The following is a 19,535-nucleotide window of genomic DNA, read 5'->3' on the forward strand; positions in this document are numbered from 1 at the left end:
GGATAGGATAACAATATGTCATATCCAATGTTTGATGACGTCTTCTAGATCGAATAAAGGTGGGATAAACCTGGATTGACTTAATTTTTTTAAAAAAATAACTTCACAATTTTCTTCCTACGATGGAATGATGGAGCTCGGCTTCGTAGACCACCATGCAAGGACTATCTCCATGATAGCCAATCATCGTCACTTCCAACCGACAGCACCGATCATCATCACCATCCAACCTATTGTCTTTGGACGATTGTTGGTCCAAGTCGACTTTCGCCGATGAATGACCCGAAATCGATGGATCAACTCGAAAACCCGTCTTTGAAAAAGAAGAAGAAACAAACCAATGTGCATGAAGTTCTAGGCATTCATATGTTGGTTCTTAACGATGTTCACCTGATTTTACTATGATACTTTGACGTTCAATCCTGTCCTCTACTCGGATCCGGGACTCTACTTACAATTAGAAGATTATTAGAAGATTTGGAAGAAGGAGGAGGAGGAGCTCTAGCAAAAGCGTGATCCCTCAATATGGTAATAGTCTCGGTCGTGCGAGATTACGTCAACATAATGCTACGGGTATATCCAACATGAAGGTTCTTATAAGGCACGACCCTCGAACGTCTTGCTCTGATACCACGTTGTAAGGCACAGTCCTCGATCCTCCCGCTTTGATACTAATTACGTAAGGACCGCTTCTTAATCCATGCTTTAAGCGCGTTTTGTTTTAATATTATATTACATATAATAGGGCGCATGTGGAAAATTAAAATAAACACACAAGTGCATGCAAAACAATCAGTAGGCACGTCGCTTAAAGGGTACGGCTTTACTCAGAGGCTTCCCTATTTGTAGCAGTCATATAATAAGATTATCCTACAATTTGGGAAATATTTTCTTGACACACACACACACAAACACACACACACACACACACACACACACACACACACACATATATATATATATATATTCATAGACTAGTTCATTACATCATTCATTTCAAATGAACCGGACAAGCAACTAGGATCACGAAAAAGTGACTCCTCTCGGCTATGATCTCGCATCGTATCCGTCCATGGCTTCCATCTTCCATGACTACTTTACCTTGTTGACTAGCACATCCGAAAAGAAGTTTATCCAATGAGGATGAGCTCAAGGCTCTGCAAGTAAAAGTCTAACACGTCAACAATCGGATATATCAGTCATTAACATACATGCCAGTTGACTCAATATAAGCCATATGGAGAATTATCTCCAAGTAAAGTTCGACAATTGGTCCATACCCACCTCTAGCGTTCTCGACCACCTTCCCTTTCTCCACTAAGTCGTAGTTCCATGATTGTTGCATTAGTTCTCTCCATCAAACCATTCAATTCCAAGCACAAGGAAGCCCTTCAAACCATAAGATTCAACAAGTGAAACACGGGTGTCTTATCCTCCCATATGCTCACTACCGAACCTCCATTAATACGACTTGTTTCATCCCACCGCCCAACTCAATGAACCATTCGTTGATTCCTCTTATTCTTACCTCGCCTATATCATTCGTCACAATATATTTACGTACAAGACACTTCGACTCACTCATAACAAGCCGGACCACCTCTCACTCGGCAACCACAAATTCTCGCTCAATTTGGGCGACCCGTCATTCAATTCCTCCATCTCAACACTTAAGGATAACAATTTCACCAAACCAAAGCAACAAGAAGAAACAAATAAGCAATACATAGGCTAAAACCAACAATCCAAAGGTTGATGGGTTAGAATTTCACTTGCCTTTGTTCTCACATGAGCAAAACCACCACAGATCGTTGTCTTGTCGAACTTGCTCTACCACAGAGTCTTGAATTCGAGCTACCACAAGGATGAATGACGTCGGCTAGAGATGGAGCTTGAGGATTTGAGCGGCGATGCTCGAGGGCTTGAACAACGAACGAGCGACGATGTGACGAGGAGAGCTTCACAAAGCTCGGGTGAAGAAGAAGAATGAGATGAAGGACGAGAGAGGGATGGAGCTTTGGTCATGTCGCCTAAGAAGAGAATGAAGAAGAAAGAAGAAAGAAGTGAGAAAGAGATTAGAGTGGAGGAGGGGTGAGGCGGTAGTGTCAATCTCATGGGAAGTGGAGGGTATGGTGGTGGCACTAGACATGGCCACGGGCCGTGAACCGCTAGTTCCGGTTCATGAACCGGCGACCGGCGGTTCCGGTTTGTGGTCATGATTGAACCGGAACCGGCCCTTGAAGGGGCGGTTCCGGTTCGGAACAGACGGTTTTGGGCTGATTCCGGTTTCGAATTTAAAATTTAATTTTATATAATAAATTATGAAATAAAAAAATAATCAATTATAATCAAATTGTATATTGTAATTAAATTTGGAGGGAAATAAAGGAGAGGGAAGGGGTTTGAACTTAATGAATTATCATTAAGTGCCTACATATTTTCTTGGGGATAGAAAAATCAAAGCTCATGTAGTTCTTTTACCTTTGATAACCCCAACTTACCTCATCGTCAATCGTCGTTACCCGTTGTGGTACCCGTGGCGATGGTATCTCCACTATCATCATTGAAGAATTCGTCATCTCGATTCAGCTCTTGTTGTCGAAATTTAGCCTTTATCCAATCATGGACACAAGCTTGAGCCTCCACAGCATCCGAATTTAATCTTGAATGGCGGTCGTCCAAAATTAATCATCCAGCGCTAAATGCTTATTCCATCGCAACTATTGAAGAATCAAAGCCCATGTAATTTTTTTACCTTTGATAACCCCAACTTACCTCATCGTCAATTGTCGCTATCCGTTATGGTATCCGTGGTGGTGGTATCTCCACTATCATCATTGAAGAATTCGTTATCTCAATTCAGCTCTTGATGTCGAAATTTAGCCTTTGTCCAATCATGGACACAAGCTTGAGCCTCTACAGCATCCGAATTTAATCTTGAATGGCGGTCGTCCAAAATTAATCCTCCAGCGATAAATGCTTGTTCAACCGCAACTATTGAAGAATGGGTTGCTAACATCTATCTTGTGATGAGAGCGATGACTGAAAATTGAGTTGAATGAGTCTTCCACCACTCTAGAATTTTGAAATCAGTACTGTGTTCAAAATCACGGAATTCAAAAGCAATGGTTAAATAATTTTCTAATTCAAAAATATTAAATGTTGCTCCCTTTTGCCTTTCTTGCCTACTAATGAGCAAATTGTACTATCTACTAAGTCTACCACTCTCCTCCCTTTGTGAAGCACTACGTTGAGAAGATGTACTATCACCTAAACCATATCTACTATAAAATTCATTATATAATGCTACTATAGTATCTTTAACCTCTACTTGTATAGTTTTAATATCTACTGCTTCATTCAAATGTAAACAATCATAATAATATTCATTCAGATAATCATACAAACCATCTAATTTAGTACGTGAATCGAAAACAATAGCAACCAAATAAATAAAAGGAATGCGGGCATAATAATGCAACCATTTTGCTTTCATTGCTATAATAGTCGAAGGTAATTAAGCATCTTTTTCATATTCACAAAAAATACCAGCAATGTTAACACAATCTTTTAAAAATAAATGCATAGTAGAATAATAAACACCGGATGAAGTACAAGTTGCATCATTAAAAATTTTCAAAAAATCTATTTTTTTTTCAAACAACCCAATCTTGCGGGAGTAAACTAATTTCGAAAATATTATTTGAAATAAATGTACATAATAAATCTTTATAAGTAAAAGATTGATGAAGCAACTCATACGTAGAATTCTAACGAGTCGGAACATCTTTTGAAAATCTTTTTGGCTTTTGTCTATGTGATTTACAAAATCTGCTCCATTTTTTCATAACTTGGGGACAACTTCATAAAAATTTAATTACTCTCTTTATATGAGTGAAAAAAGTCTCAAGAGTTCATAAACCATCTTGTATACATAAATTTAAAACATGATAAACATATCTAATGTGAAAAAATAATCTGCCAAAAGAGGGTTTACAAATATTTTCTAAATCGGGAATGAAAGCGGTATTTGACGCGGCATTATCAAAATCAACTGAAAAAACTTTATTCATCAAATTATATTCTTTTAAAACTTACCTAATTATTCTATAAATATTATTGGACGTATGCCTTTCATCAAACACTCGAAATGCAAATACTCTTTTTTGAATGTTCCAATAGTCACCTATCTAATGACATGTGATACCCATATAAGAATGAATTTGTCAAGGATTACTCCAAATGTCGCTACTTATATGTATACGTCCATTGAAATCCGTAAAAAAATTTTGCAAAGTTTTTTTTTTTTGTTTTTTATAAACCCTAAAAAGTTCGCGTTTAAGAGTAGTTCTCGAAACAGGTTTTGCTTGCGGAGTACATGCATCGTTAATAAAAAATTTCAAACTAAAATTTTCACCAGTAGTAAAAGGTAAATGTTTAATGGCAACATATTGAGCTAATGTTTTTTTTATAAAGTTCATCACTATAACGAAATAAAGGAAACGTGTTAGGATTGGCGTATTCAGAAATTTGTTGTTGCCTGGTGTCGATCCCCGCTTGCGTTGCATGTTTTTGCGTCGGATGGCGACGATATGTTCCATAGCCGTCTCCTTTATTAAAATTGTATGATTTTATACAATATTTATAGTTTATCTTGTACTTATCTCCGCTTACATGTACCTTGTCGAAGTGTTGCCATAAGTTGGATGTACTCTCCCGGCCTCGCTGTTCCGATTCCTTTATCGTCAACGTTTCTTCGACGCCGAGAGGAGAATGAAAACTTTCTTGCGTTGGGATGTGCTCGACGTTGGGAACATAATTGATATTATCGTCATCGTCTACCCAACATGTAAACTTATGAAAATCATATTGATCATGAAGTTGAGGATAATCGGATTCTCCCATCCCCATAGGCACTGGGCTCTTTCCCTTATCACTAGCTCCGCTTCCACTTGCCATTTTTGTCAGAAAATTGAGTGAAATGCCAATTCAGAAAATTGATAGAATTGAATCGGGATTGAGAGAATTTGAGAGAATTGAGAATTGAGAGAAATTGTGAAAAAAAAAATGAAAGGGGAGGAATGGTATTTATAAGAAATTTTAGAAGAAAAAAAAGAGGGGATGTGGGAAAATTGCAACGGCCATAAGGGCCCAACGGGTAAAGAGCCCAACGGCTCTTTCCTTTTTTTTTTTTTTTGGTTGTTCGGAACCGGCCGGGAACCGTCGGTTCCCGGCTGGTTTCGAATTTTTTTAAACCGGAACCGGCTCGTGAGGGGTCGGGCTAGTTCCGGTTCGGAATCGCTAGTCTCGGTCAACGGATCTGTTCCGATTATTCCACGGGCCGGTTTCGGGCTGGTTTCGGGTCCAAACCAGCCCATGGCCATGTCTAGGTAGCACGTTTAGGCAGGTGGCAAGTTCATGGGTTGATTTAAAATGCCCTTCACGGTTTATCCAGGAATCAATCTTCGTGTCGGGACCGATTTCGTACACTAATGTGCGAATAATTACCAACGATCCGATATAATTACCATGCCCAACTTGTGATTCCCAAACATAATTAGTAATTCATGTTCTTATGACCCATTCCACTCGTTAACTCGATCGGGTAAAATTCAGGCCATTACGGTTCTCGTTCTCGATTCTCAAACCATAAGCTTCTCTTTGACTTGATCATTTATCCGGGAAGTTTCATGATTTCATCACTTCGGTTCGCTCGTTGTCTCTTGGATCGTCGTTGTTTGCTGTGGAATTGCTTGTTTGAGCGATTCGTAAGGGATGCGATTTTGATGGAATTTGCATTGAGTGGCGATGATTATTGTGATTCATAGGTCGGCGTCGTTAGGGTTGTGTATTCGCAGTCCGAGCTTCTTAAGAAGGAGGTGTTCTTGGTGGAGATGATGGACTCCATTTCCAAGTTTACATAATCGATGTCGTATCTTAAGACGGTTTGCTTTCTTCGCCCAATGTCGGAGAATGTTCAGCATTTGCGGCACCAGCCAACCAGCCCTAGATTTAGAGAGTATCACCTACGTCAAGAATTGAGATTTTTAAAGATTTTGAATCCTATTTTGGATAGCATCAAACATGGGGTGAGATTTTTTACTATCCGAATGATATTCGAAGGATTAGACACCTTATCTCATCCTATCTCAATCCAGCATGGCCATCTTGAACATTTATCAATTGTCTTGTGTGTCAATGATTATATGATTTTCATGTCAAGGAGTAACAAACTTGGTGAATTATTTTGGAGGTGCCGAGTTGGTTAACTAGACTAGATTCGACCACTACCTCAGGTTGTCTCGATCGTGTCAAAGGCAAATTTCGACGATCCTAGGTAAGAGCTAGGAAGCGCGGGCATGGACACTCTTTAAGAGTGTACGTGTTTTGTTAGACATCGACACGTGTTCGACACTCTCCGACATACGCCCAACACATGGTCAATATGTGTCGGACATCCGACACGTGATCGGCGCTTCGGACACCCCAGCAACACGCATGGGTCAATTTTAAACATTTTCAACAAATTTGGGGTTAAAATATATCATATATATACACACACTTAAGTCATATTACCAGCCACCCTAATATTAATATTCCAGCAAGCTTAAAAAAAACCTAATCGTGAATTCTAACAAAAAAAAAAAAAACTCACTGCTGATATTTTTATATATGATAATTTATTATTTATATAAAAACATGCATTTAATATCCAAAGTGTGTCAACGTGTTGAAATTTTTTATTTTTTTGACAAATAACGTGTCAGCATATCGTATATGGTGTCGTGTCGGGTGTTCCATGCTGGTGCTACCTGCATAAAAGTGCATTGATTTAAAGCTTAGTCATACTCGGTTTGCCTGAGTCGGGTCTGGCCCGACCCGGAAAGCATTATACATTTTCGCGTTCTATACTTGTAAGTTGAGTTCAGTTGATGGCTTGAACCTTCATGGCCACCGCAAGAGACCTCCGATCGAAGCCCAACTCCCTCCTCCCTCTCCTCTCCCTCCTCTGCTTCGTCTCCATCTTCCTCGCCCTCTCTCTCTTCCGGCGGGCCTCCCCGGTCCCCGCCCGCTCTTACCAGACCCTCGAGGTGACGCGGAAGCCCCGGGCCGGGGCCGGCTCCGGCTCCGGTCGGTCCTGCGATTACTCCGTCGGGTCCTGGATCTACGACCCGAGCTTCGAATCGGCCAGGTACGATGGCTCTTGCAAGGAGATATTCAAGGGATGGAACTGCATTTCCGGTGGCAAGCCCGGCGCTCGCGACTTGGTCAAGTGGCGGTGGAAGCCTGAGGCCTGCGATCTGCCCGCTTTCGATCCCGTTAGGTTTCTGGAGGTGAACAGGAACACCAACATCGGTACTCCATCTCTCTCTCTCTCTGGTGTGTGCGTGTGCTGAGAACGTGTAGGGGGAAGAAGAAAAGTGATCACAGCAATGGATAATTCAGGAACTCAGCAATTGTGCGCATAATAGAGTGATTCTGCAGTTAAATTAGTTACTGTGGTTTTGAAGTTCTTCAGTAGGATAAATGCCGTTACTTCTCTTCCTCGGAGCTGTTTCTGCTTTTAGTTCAAAAGACGAGAGCTCTTGGTGGTGCTAATTATCCTTGGTCAATTCGGGGTGTTGAAATTTGTTTGCTAAATTGTGTAGAGTACTGAGTATTTCTAGGAAATGGAGTAAGTGGATGAGGTTCACGGATATGTGGTGTTTGCTCGAAAAGTTATCGGATTTGAGGGATTGAAAGGCTATCTGTCAGTTCAATTAAATTTGTGCGCTTGTTTTCTAATCCAGGAATATAGTGTTTCTTTTGTGCTTTTCAGAAAGTCTGAGTCATCTCGACAAATTCTTTTAGCTCGCCCCTCCAAACAAAAATCTGCGTCTGCCATTGGATTTTGTGTGCTATGTGTCCTGAATTTAGTTCCTTAGAAAGTCAACAGCTGTTGCCATGCTTGATTTGGAGTTGATCAGAATTTAGTTAGTTGTATCATGATACTATCCTTTGAACCTGATATATGCAACAGTGCAGGGTTTGTTGGCGATTCCTTGAACAGGAATATGTTTGTCTCTCTTTTCTGCTCTTTAAAGAAGGTATCGGGTGAAGTTAAGAAGTGGCGGCCTGCTGGTGCTGATAGGGGATTCACATTTCTTCAATACAACCTTACCCTTGCTTATCACAGGACAAATCTTTTGGCTCGTTATAGTAGGTAAGCTATGTTTTTACATGATGATGGTTATGTTTCTTACATGTTCTCTCTCTCCTTTCTGACTGTGATTATTTATCCACATTCTTTTTGTTTAGTTTTAGAGAAATTAGTTGATCACGGTGAGCTGAATTATGTTTGTCTGATTGTTCAGTCATTGGCTTTTACTTTAAAGAATAATGAATGTTGCACAATTTTTGTATTGATGCTGATAGTGCCTCTGTAAATCCAATCTGAGGCTAGCTAAGAGAACCATTGCCTGGTACCTTGTTATTGAATTTGAAGTGGGAGTTGGCTCTATATTGGACTTCTAATTAGTACAATCATCCCTTTGGGGGTAAAAATTGGCCTGTCCAAAGGGAGTACATGATTTTTGATATGCAACAACCAAGGTAAGTAGGGTGCCTTATTATTAAGCAAGTAATTGATGGCCTAAAAGAGGAGTGGGAATGTTGCGTGCTTAAAATGTAACCGAGTGACAGCAATACCTTATTGTTGGGACGGGAGATTAGGTGGTGGTGTCTTGGTAATGCAGCACATAATTACTGACAATAGTGGAAGCTCTTCCTGCACTCACTTAGTCTCTTGATGTCGTATATTAATCATACTAGGCCTGTCTTCAGCTTAAGCCATTGTAATTTGACTATCCGTAACAATTTCCCTCTTCAACTGGCATTAGGATATACTTTTGTGCAGCCTAAACAACCTTAGAGCATGATCATTATGTTGTGGTGTCTTGGTAATGTAGCAATAGATACTGACATGAGTGGTAGCTCTTCCTGGTCTTTGATGTGGTATATTAAAAGTGCTAGGATCTACAGCTCAAGCCATCAAAATTTGATCATCAAACTGTCGTACAAACTATACAGCTTAGAGCATATAAAAAGGCTTGAAGTGGCAACTTTTTTCCCATTAGCTTAAAAGCTGAGAGGTAAATGACTAAGTTCAATAAACTGAAACATGGAGGCTGTGGGCTTATAGTCTTTAGCTAAGGGGTGTGTATATGAATGTAACTGTTGGTAAGAGGATGCTCGCACCTCTCGGTGACATGATTTGTTCAAGTATTGTCTGTGAGCTGCTTCTATTCATAATTTATTTCAGGTTCATGTCATTTGTTTTATATTTTTTCGGTATTGTTTTTGAGGTGTATTATTTTACATATATTTTTGGGAAAAAACCACCAAAAACCCTAAACTATGCCAACTGCGACACATTTACCCTAAACTTTTTTTTTGTGACATAAAAAATCCCAAACTTTTACTCATGTGACACATTTACCCCAAACTTTTTCTTATGACACCGAAAACCCTAAACTTATAGCCATGTGACATATTTATCCCAAACTATTTTTTTCTGACATAAAAAATCCTAATCTTGTACCCATGTGACTCATTTACCTCAAAATTTGGGATAAATGTGTCATATGCCTATAGGTTTGGGGTTTTTGGTGTCACAACAAAAAGTTTGGGTAAATGTGTTGCACAGGCACAAGTTTGGGGTAAATGTGTCACATGGGTACAAGTTTAGGCTTTTTTATGTCATAAAGAAAAGTTTGGGGTAAATGTGTCACAATGGGCATAGTTTAGGATTTTTGGTGGCTTTTTCCCTATATTTTTAGGTGCATATTGATCTATTTTGAAGTGTGAATTTGGTTGCTGGTATTTGAAAACTTGTTTGCATTTTGATTACAAGGCATTTAAGCTTTGAGTGGTCAGTTATATGCTTACGTGGTAAAGAAGCAGAGGAATTCTTTCTGCTACCTATCTGATGATTTCTTTATTTCTTGCGCTTTCTTTTGGTAAAAAATTCCCTGCAGTGTTCTTGTTTGGGTACTTTATTCCAAGAGGCCACTTAAATGTGGGCTCTCTTTTCTAAGTGTATTTTGAAGAGAAATGTTTTACGCATTGGTTAATGTGATGTTTTGTGCTAAGATTTAAAATGTATTTCGTGTTGCCCTCTAATAGCTTAAGCTTCTGAAGCAAACGGTTGCCCATATAACCTTAAGTTGGTACAGAGCCAACCTTCTGCATCCTTCTTGCCCCAATTATATTTTGCGTGTGCCCGCTCCCATTGGCCTTATTGCATATGGTGTCAGCCTGGCTTACACATGAGAGGGAGTAATAAAGTTTTATACCACATTGCTTGACTATATCTGGTTCGATTGGATTTTATGTACATGTGGTCTCTTTCCACTTCATAAAGCTTAAGTTTTGCGGTTGGACTTTCTAATATTCCGAAACATCTTTCATGTTCCAAAGTTTATTTGGTCTACCCATTCAACTTGATAAGCTTTGGCATTTTGCTTATTGACTATGGGTGCTCTGCCGATGCAGGTGGTCAGCTAATGCTGATGGTGGGGAACTGGTGTCCCTTGGATATAAGGAAGGTTATAGGGTTGATGTAGATATTCCAGAAGGGACATGGGCTGCAGCTCCTGGGTTTCATGATATTCTGATATTCAATACTGGGCACTGGTAACAATAATTTTCTGTCAGCTGCATGGCCAATCTAGAAAAAGGCTTCATCATCTTTGATAGTCGAGGTGGCGGAATTGTGTGTGTTAGATGCTGTCCTGATTTGACTCATGGATATGAAATCAATTGTAATTTAGTCAATTGAAAGTCTGGATCATGAGTCAAACATCGCCTTTTTGTTTTAGTTAATGATTCCGAGAAAAGCCTTTGGCAAACCAAGGCTTTTTGTTTTTGTCAATGATGCTGAGAAGAGCCTTTGGCACAGTTCTTCTTCATCCTTTTCATTTATCCATCACGACATCTGTCATTTTCTTTGATTCGGTCCCGTTGAATTCTTCATGCTACCACTCGATTTGCAGGTCTTGTCTGACCACTGGGTAGTCGAATTTTCTTTTGATAGTTGTTTAAATTGGCTGTTCAGTGCAATGAATATTAGTCATCAATCATGTTGCCTGTTTAGCCCATGTGCTGATTGTGTTTCTTTTTCCTTGATAAACAATTCATTTTCTAGATTGACTGGTAAGGTAATAGATGAGAAGCAAAACCAAGAAGAAATGTTTCTTTTTTTTTTATAATTGGGATGAGGGTGGTCATGAAATAAAATAGTACAATCAATCAGGACTTGATGCGCATACATTCCTCTATTTGAAGTTTCAGCAGCTCTCCAACCGTTCAACTTTTTAAACACCCTGCATCCCTTTTTTGCATGTTGATGAGCTGCAAGTTTTGGCACATCTTGAACTAAAAGAGAACACTAAAAGATCTTTTGTATTTTTCTTCCTCTTCTCCACAGACTCAAAAAGGAGGATTAGGAAGCCTCCTCATCTTTTTGAAAAGTTAGGGGAGCAAGACTATACAATTCATTTTCCCTTTTGCTCTCCTCCCTTCCATTGCTTCTATTGGTAAAAATCACAGCAGTAAAACTTGCAATTTGAGTATTTCTTGACATTATCTATGCCATGTCATCTTTTGCTTACAGGTGGTGGGCTCCCTCAAAATTTGAACCAATAAAGTCACCCATGCTTTTCTTCAAAAAGGGACAGCCGCTGATCCCTCCTGTAAAACCTGATATCGGCTTGGATTTGGTTCTCGAAAACATGGTATTGCTTTTTATGTTTTTAACATATGTCTATAGGTTTCGGTGATCAACTTTGCATGTTGCTTGTAGTCCTCTGCTGCTTTAAATCTAGGATATCAGCGTGAAAATTAACAATGCTTAATAGATTTGAAAGCCAAACAGAACACTTGAAATTATGCTTCTTATTCAATAATCTTTTGGACTGTTGCTGCTGGAATTCTCTTCAGAATGAGTGCTGAAGCAAAAATGTTCTCATGGTGTTTTCTCCAAAAGAGGAGAGAGAATTGTTTACTATGGATTTTGAAGAAGTAGAATTAATGCAAATTGAACTCTCACATCTTAAAAAGGTGATCTTGACATTTCTATTAATACTCCCTTAGAAGCGAAAACCACAGTTTAAAAGCAAGGGAAGTATTGACGCTGGCTTTTAGGGAGTGATTTTTTATGCCATATAGCAGGTTGGATGAAAAGGCAGAAGTCAGAACTAGAAGGGTGATATAATTCATCCCCTCCAAATCTGCACATATTCTAGCAGGGATCTGGCCATTCATTCTACTACGATTTTAATCTTACCAACAAAAAGCTGTTTTTTTTCTTTTTTCAATTATTGTTTGGAAATTTAAGATTTAATTAGAGCGTGATTGGGAATCATTTCAAATATACAGGTGCTCTATAGATTGAAAACTTGTGACAAATGTTGGTGACTGACCAAGAGATTTTTCTGCTGATTTGGGTTGTCCATTAGATGATGTATGTGACCAATGAAGCAAAGTCCGATGCCATCAAATTCTTCCGTACTCAATCACCTAGACATTTTGAGGGAGGAGACTGGGACCAAGGTGGTTCTTGCTCACGTTCTAAACCTTTATTACCAGAACAGGTTAGATTCCTCAGTTCTCTGAGTTCTCTGGAAATGCTTCTTTTTAAAATTTTTGTTTTATCAGTAAAACTTATGCTAAGTACGCTTGAAATGCTTCTTTAGTATAATCATAACTTGAATCCTATATCTTCACAACTCTTCAGCTGCTTCTTCACTTACTGCGTGCGACTTATTCTTGGCTCTTGCTAATTTGTTGTCTTCATTATTCTTCAGGTCGAAGAGCTCTTCGCACTTGAGAATAACGGAACTAATGTGGAGGCACGTCTTGTTAACCGGCACCTCTACAAGGCGCTTAAAGGGTCAGATTTCCATGTGCTGGATATTACTCACCTGAGCGAGTTCAGAGCTGATGCTCACCCATCCACATTTGGTGGGAAGAAGCACGATGATTGCATGCATTGGTGCCTACCAGGAATCACTGACACTTGGAACGATATTTTTGTTACGCTTTTGACCCAAATCAGACAATCGAGATGAAATTTCGTAATGCTCTTTATCAGATTTTGTTTCATTGCTGAGATTGATGCTGTAAAAGTGCGTTTACTAATCTTTCTTGTAGGCAACTATATACTTCTTAGGTGCACCTAGAGTTTGCTTAGACAGCTTGCATTTTTGTTTTGTCGTAGTAGTACCTATTGGAGACACGTTGAAGTCTGGTAGGTTGCAACACATTTGAACTAAACTACGCTTGCCCGCTGAAAGAATTGGATAGGGTGCACGATTTGTTCCCACTATTACTAGTTTTGCCACGCATTCCGGAATGAAACAGCTATCAAAATCCTCTCGTACTGTATCTCTATGTAAAGACGGTGAAAGGAGGGAAAAAGAAATGATTCTTCTCTCTCTCTCCGAATGTCAATGTGAAGAAAGAGTAGAGATGTGCCTCTGGAATACGAGTCACTTCTCTGGTACGTATCAGCTGGCTTCTTTGTACATTTTCATAGCCAGTAGAGAATTGATATTAAGCTCGGTTGATTGTGGAAGTCTGCTCGAAGTCGTCTTCGGCAGTACCAATTTGAATTATCCGCAAGCTTTGCGTGAAGCCTTTCAGTCGCCGTATCTTCTCCTATCTTGTACTCGTACCTGCAGTAGTGGAATGGTCAGTACCAGAGAAGAAACAACCTGATATTCTGACCAAAAAAATAAAATAAAATAAAATAGAAGGAGAAGAAACAACCTGAGATGAATGAGAGAATGATATGTGTGGTTTTCCTTTGATAAGCAAGCCTCAATTAACCAATTCTTGTTACCTTTTGCCGCCGTAGGTTACACCCCCAACAGGAGTGACCCCCACACCTGTTCCAGTACAGAAGACTTCATCTGCCTCCATTGAATCCTCCTCTGTAAGTAGACATTGTTCCACCTGATAGAATCGAAAACCTTTTTTAATGGACAGATTCTTGGGGTTGCAGCTTTAGAACACTACGAAGAAAGTTAGAGCCGTCAAATTGGTGGGTCGGGTCGAAAACGGCTTGATTCATATCGATCCATTTAACCCATTTTGACCTATTTTTATGCTAATGACCCATAACCAACTGAACCCACCGATTGATATTGTTAAAACACTTCAATATTAAATCCAGTTTATAAAAAATTGTTTCCTATACATTTCTAAAAGTATTTATATAAATTGCCAAACAAATTTTTGTAGTTTTTTAAAAAAATTCTGTCTCAATTAATATAGTTATCTTAGCTAATCCATTTACGACTTATTTAAAATCTATTTAGGGCTCATTAAGTTTTTAAACAACCCATTTATGACCCAATTAACTTATTTTAACAACTCATTTATGATCTAGTTAGCTTATTTTAGTTCTACACACATTTTGCCACCTCTAAAGAGAGTTTACGCACGACTTCCCTTGAGGGCTTCCTACTGGGCGAGTTTGGAGAGTCGAAATAGAAATTCCTTTGCCGTTTTCGAGTGATCATAGATTCATCCTGTCTCTCATGCAAAGTACAAATTATATCTGTATCCTAAAACCAGCAGTCTCTTAACTGGAGAAGAATCTCTCTCTCTCTCTCTCTCTCTCTCTCTCTCTCTCTCTAAATGTTATGTCCCCTCCTTTGTTGACAAAGACCAAGTCTCCCCCTTCTTTTTAGCTTTTGACTGTTTAGCTTTTTCTTTTCGCTTTTGTACACAAATATTACAGGATATGTCCTTATCCCCCATATTCTTCATCCATAAATAGCTGAATGAAGCTAATGTTGGAGTTTGGTAGGCCGCACTCATGAGTTCATCAGTTAAGCTCATGTTCATTTATCTTTTATTCCTAACTGGTTGTGTAGGATATGTTTGGGGGAAAAATACATGTTGCGATCAGTAACAATTTGCCAGGCGGAACTACTCTAAGAGTTCATTGCAAATCCAGGGATGGCGATCTCGGTATCCATGATATAACGAGCACGGGCAGATGGGCATTCTCATTCGGAACCAATTTCTGAAGGACGACGTTATTCTTTTGGCCAGGTCAACTTAAGTGGTTTGATACATCTTTTCAAGCTCGATATCGTTGTTACGATCTCGTGCGTGTTTGGACGGTCTACCCCAGTGGTCCTTGTTTGCTCCAAGGGAAAACCAGACAGTCTAAACAGTGTTATCCGTGGAACCATCCTGCAAAATTAGGGAGAAAACCTCTTACGTAAACGTAGAGAGAAACATGATGTTGTGAACGGATACATTACCGTTAAAGTGGAATAAAAATCACCTTAGTTGTCTTTTGAATGCATATAAGCACATGTGCGTTTCTTCTATCATCCTCGTCATTTCGATTTTGATTGCCATCTCTTACTTTTCGTGTTGTCTCTTCATTTTGTGCCATTTTATTTGTCCTTAATTATTATTATCACTTATCTTCGCAATCAAAATACTTAAATGTAAAACTTTTGTAATAAAAAAAAATTTAATAAGTGTCCAGCTGTGTTGGTTTGGAATTTTTACACTGGTGTCGTATCAAGAACTAGCATCCTTGATTTCCTAACTACGTAAAGCATTTATTGAAAATCTGGAAAAATGTAGAGTATTGAATTGATGGGAGACTTATTTGAGTTGACGATATTTTGGGCCATTGATCTTGAAGTGATCCTAAAATTAATCGGGCAAGGAGAGATTTGCAATGCCCACTTCAGGTGTAGGCCATATGAGAGAAATGACCACATTCTTAACCTTGACTTCTAATAATGTTGAAAATATGTCACGAATTCAAGGCGGTAAATGAAATCCGATCCAAAAAAGTTTCCTAACTCGAGGTGATTTCTTAAGGTTGCGTTTTGCCGTTCGGATTTGGATTGGGATATGTTAGGATAAGGTCGGATTAAGAATCCTTCCAATATCCTCCAGATCATAAAAAATCCCATCACATGTATGGTGCAATCCAATATAGGATAAACATCTTTGAAGATCTTTGAAAATCTGACTTGCGCCCAATACAAACCAGATCAAAGAAGAGGCGCAGCGACGTTCGGAGGATCAATTCCGGGCATGAAAAGAGAAATCCAGAGTGCCTTTTTTTAAGCTTGCTTGTTTTTGACGTTCCCAAGTGTTGGCGAGTTTCCTTCTGCTCGAGGGAGGAGATGATGCGCTAAGCCAAGCAACTCTAACGAGTCGATTACGTTTTTGTAGGCTACAGAGTTTTCACTCATTAGTAAGTTGCTTTGGTCAATTGATCGATCAAAGAGTGTTGGCTTCAAGTAGAGAAGAGAGAGAGAGAGAGAGAGAGAGAGAGAGATCTCCTCGACCTTGAAAGCAAAGAAGAGGATAAACTCCTTCGCCAGAGATTCTATCGTTGCATCAATGCAAAATGTAGATGCAAATAAGTATGATCCTACTCATCACGTCACATCGATCTGGTACGGTTGCGACATAGTCCCATGCTAGGCCTCGCTTAAAAGAAAAATTATTTCCCCAAAGGGCCAAAAGTTGGCAACAAATGACTACTCATGATGATTATTTGGTACCTATTAGCTAGTTGATAGTCATTAACAGTATCGGTGACCATTGACCACTCCATAAAAAAAAATTAAAGAGTTAGTTCAAGTAAGGCATAACCAGTTTGATGAGAAGCCCTTCCAACTCATAGTATTGTCCGCTTCCCAATGGGTCGCCCCACCCGACATGCTAAATTGACCAGTACGGCAAGCCTAAGCCAGGCTGACCCCATTTGTTGCACCTGTAATCGCTTGTAGATTTAATTAGGGCAAAAAATATGTTCACCCAAGAGCCTACGTACACTTCAAATGTTGAGAGTACATGATATGAGAACTATAGTCGACAATATTTACTGACTTAGATAATAAGGGAAATTCTCGTATGTAGAAGTTAATACTGGTAGGAACACTTTACTACAATTTTTTTTATATCATATCCGGAGTTAAATCCAGTCCAGCAAACGCAGCCTAAAGGGATAAGTACACTAGAATTTCTAAAACTTATCATGAAAGTACTAGTCCGTAATAAAATTCTCAAGAAGTGCAATGAAATCTTAAGTCTTGTCGAGTTGGTGCAATCAAGTTCCTCCATTAACTTCATCCAATTCGACTCTAGCTTATTTCGTTCCTCTCTCTCACGGGGCTCGTTCCTCTCTCTCACGGGGCACACAACTCAATTGAGGAAGCCCCCATGTGCAAAATGACGACGTCGCTGATGGAAAATGTTCTCTGAGCCCTAAAACATCAATGAAATGAGTCCAAGTTATCATCTGGATCGAAAACCTTTCCGGAGTGGTCTTTTCTCCGTCGCGTCCTTGGCATGGTGTCAATGTTATAAGCAGATTGTGACGAAAATACATCTTGAGTTTGAACTCGAATGAAACCTAACTCGATATATTTCATCAACAAAGGGCTCCATCGTCGCCATGCTATATCTACACCGGGCGGCCCCGTCATCCGAAGCATCCAATTGTGGCTTCGCCCCTGCTATTAATCTGAAAAGATTTACAACGAACGAGGCTAAGCTGAAAGCTATGCGAGGTCAAGTCTAACACGTCAATTATCGGAACCGTCAATCACTAAATAGACATTCCATAAACACATTCGGCCAGTGTACGAGCAAACCAAACCACTCTTCAATCAATTCAAGACTCAAAGGAGATCATTCAAACATAGTATCGACATGCAACCGTACACAGCCATTGCCGCCCCTATCTTGCGAACCCATAGCTTGAAATTCTTTTGGCCATCGAAAGGTGCCACTTTGAACTTGAAAAATGCCATCTCGAGCAAAAAATTGAAATCTTTGGCTCTAATACCAATTTATTGTGGAATAATACAAAAGATGCACAAGTCGAAGTGCAAGGATGAAAGCAAGATAAAAAATCACATGAGACACAAGATATAAGTGGAAAACCCAAAACATGAAAAATCAAGGGGAGAGAGAGAGGTTTCACTATCTTTAACAACGAGTATTAGAGTACAATTAAAGATCTAACAAGACGAAGTGAAGAACAAAGAAAATGAGCAGAATGTGGAGGCAAGCATTATAATATATTATGCAACATATCTCTTTTATAGCTCTCTTCTAAAATCCTAAAACAAAAGTGCATGGTCCAAAAACCCTAATCACTAATTTGAAAGTCAAAACTCAACACAAGCACTTACACACACATATCTTTATGACCAAGCGAATAATCCTCCATTAACTTTCGCCACCCTTTCCACAACCAAACCATGTCAATTCTGAGAGTTGTTTTCCATATCTTCTTAAGAAGCTCTTTGGGATTCCCTGTGATGGAAGGGTATGGTAATTCCACTGCATTTACACGAAGTCAAATTCAGGACGCCAAAAGAAAAACAAGGCTGAGGAAATGGGAGACGTCCATTAGATTAAGAAATCATACGTTTTATTTGTCCAAAGTGTAATGTGGCCTCTAAACTTTAAATTTTATGAAATGCGGTCCATGAACTTCAAAATTTGTCAATGTGATTGACGCAGCGTTCAGCGAATATCGCAAGAAAATCCTTACTAAAGGAGAGAAATCTCGAAAATTCTGTGAATATTATTGATGATGTCCTTAAAAAAACATGATAAACACCTTTTATAGAGTGTTATCCTAACCCTAGTCTAATTAGGAATCAAAATATCAAAAAACGGAAAATTACAAAAGTGCCACTGAAATAAAATTAAGCCCGAAAAATACTAAAAAAAAAAAAATAGGAAAACCCATCTAAACATTCTCGAAGGGCCAAAATTTATCGTTAGTCACAGCCAAAGGCTGTGAGTATTGATCAGGACGCCGTTTCGCTTCAGCCTGCCGAATTTGATCTCAATCCGACGTCGTTGACCCGATCAGCTGGTTTTAGCTGCAGCACCGTTTCGCCTTCCGATTAGATTTATGTCGATCCAATCGATCCAGAAACGTATTACTAATGACATCCGCATCGGTGATCCTTGAACTTTAGCCAATGTGTAATGCTGCCCCTGTAATTTTAATTTGTTCACTGTGGTTCTTAAATTTGTGGTACATGTTCAATTTAGTCCATAAAGCGTATGAAAATGCAATGTCATGCCTAAAAATGTTCAAAAGTCTCAATAAAAACTTAACTGTAGTACAAGTGCACTGGATATACCATAAGCTTTCCATCACAGGGAATTCCAAAAACCTTCTTAAGAAGATATATGTAAAAGATCTCTCAGAATTGACGTGGTTCATGGATCATCCGTGTAGTGTCATTATTCCTAAAATAAACAAAGTGGAGAGGAACTGGAAGAACCGAAAAAGAAGGAAGAAGCCATCAGTCGAACTTATAATATGTATTTCTCGTTCATCTTACACCTAAGCCACGATCTGATCGGCGGAGCATGGAGACTAGATCTGGATCTGATAGTGACAGGAGCAATGACATCATTAAGCAGCCCCTCCTCGAGCACCGCAGCGAGGAAAAGCCTCATCAATGTTCTCTTTTGCT

The 19,535-nt window shown here is 39.3% G+C and overlaps 1 protein-coding gene across 1 annotated transcript; it reads left to right on the forward strand.

Annotated features, from left to right (window-relative positions):
• Window positions 1-6,862: 6,862 nt before the first annotated feature.
• On the forward strand, window positions 6,863-13,274 carry LOC115746646 (protein trichome birefringence-like 13). Its single transcript, XM_030682490.2, has 6 exons — window positions 6,863-7,356; window positions 8,026-8,203; window positions 10,534-10,674; window positions 11,654-11,774; window positions 12,498-12,632; window positions 12,846-13,274. The coding sequence occupies exons 1-6, from the start codon at window positions 6,948-6,950 to the stop codon at window positions 13,107-13,109; spliced, it is 1,248 nt and encodes a 415-aa protein (XP_030538350.1). The 5' UTR covers window positions 6,863-6,947; the 3' UTR covers window positions 13,110-13,274.
• Window positions 13,275-19,535: the final 6,261 nt, after the last annotated feature.

Source organism: Rhodamnia argentea, chromosome 5 (genome assembly GCF_020921035.1).
Source record: "Rhodamnia argentea isolate NSW1041297 chromosome 5, ASM2092103v1, whole genome shotgun sequence".
In the NCBI taxonomy this organism is placed as follows: domain Eukaryota; kingdom Viridiplantae; phylum Streptophyta; class Magnoliopsida; order Myrtales; family Myrtaceae; genus Rhodamnia; species Rhodamnia argentea.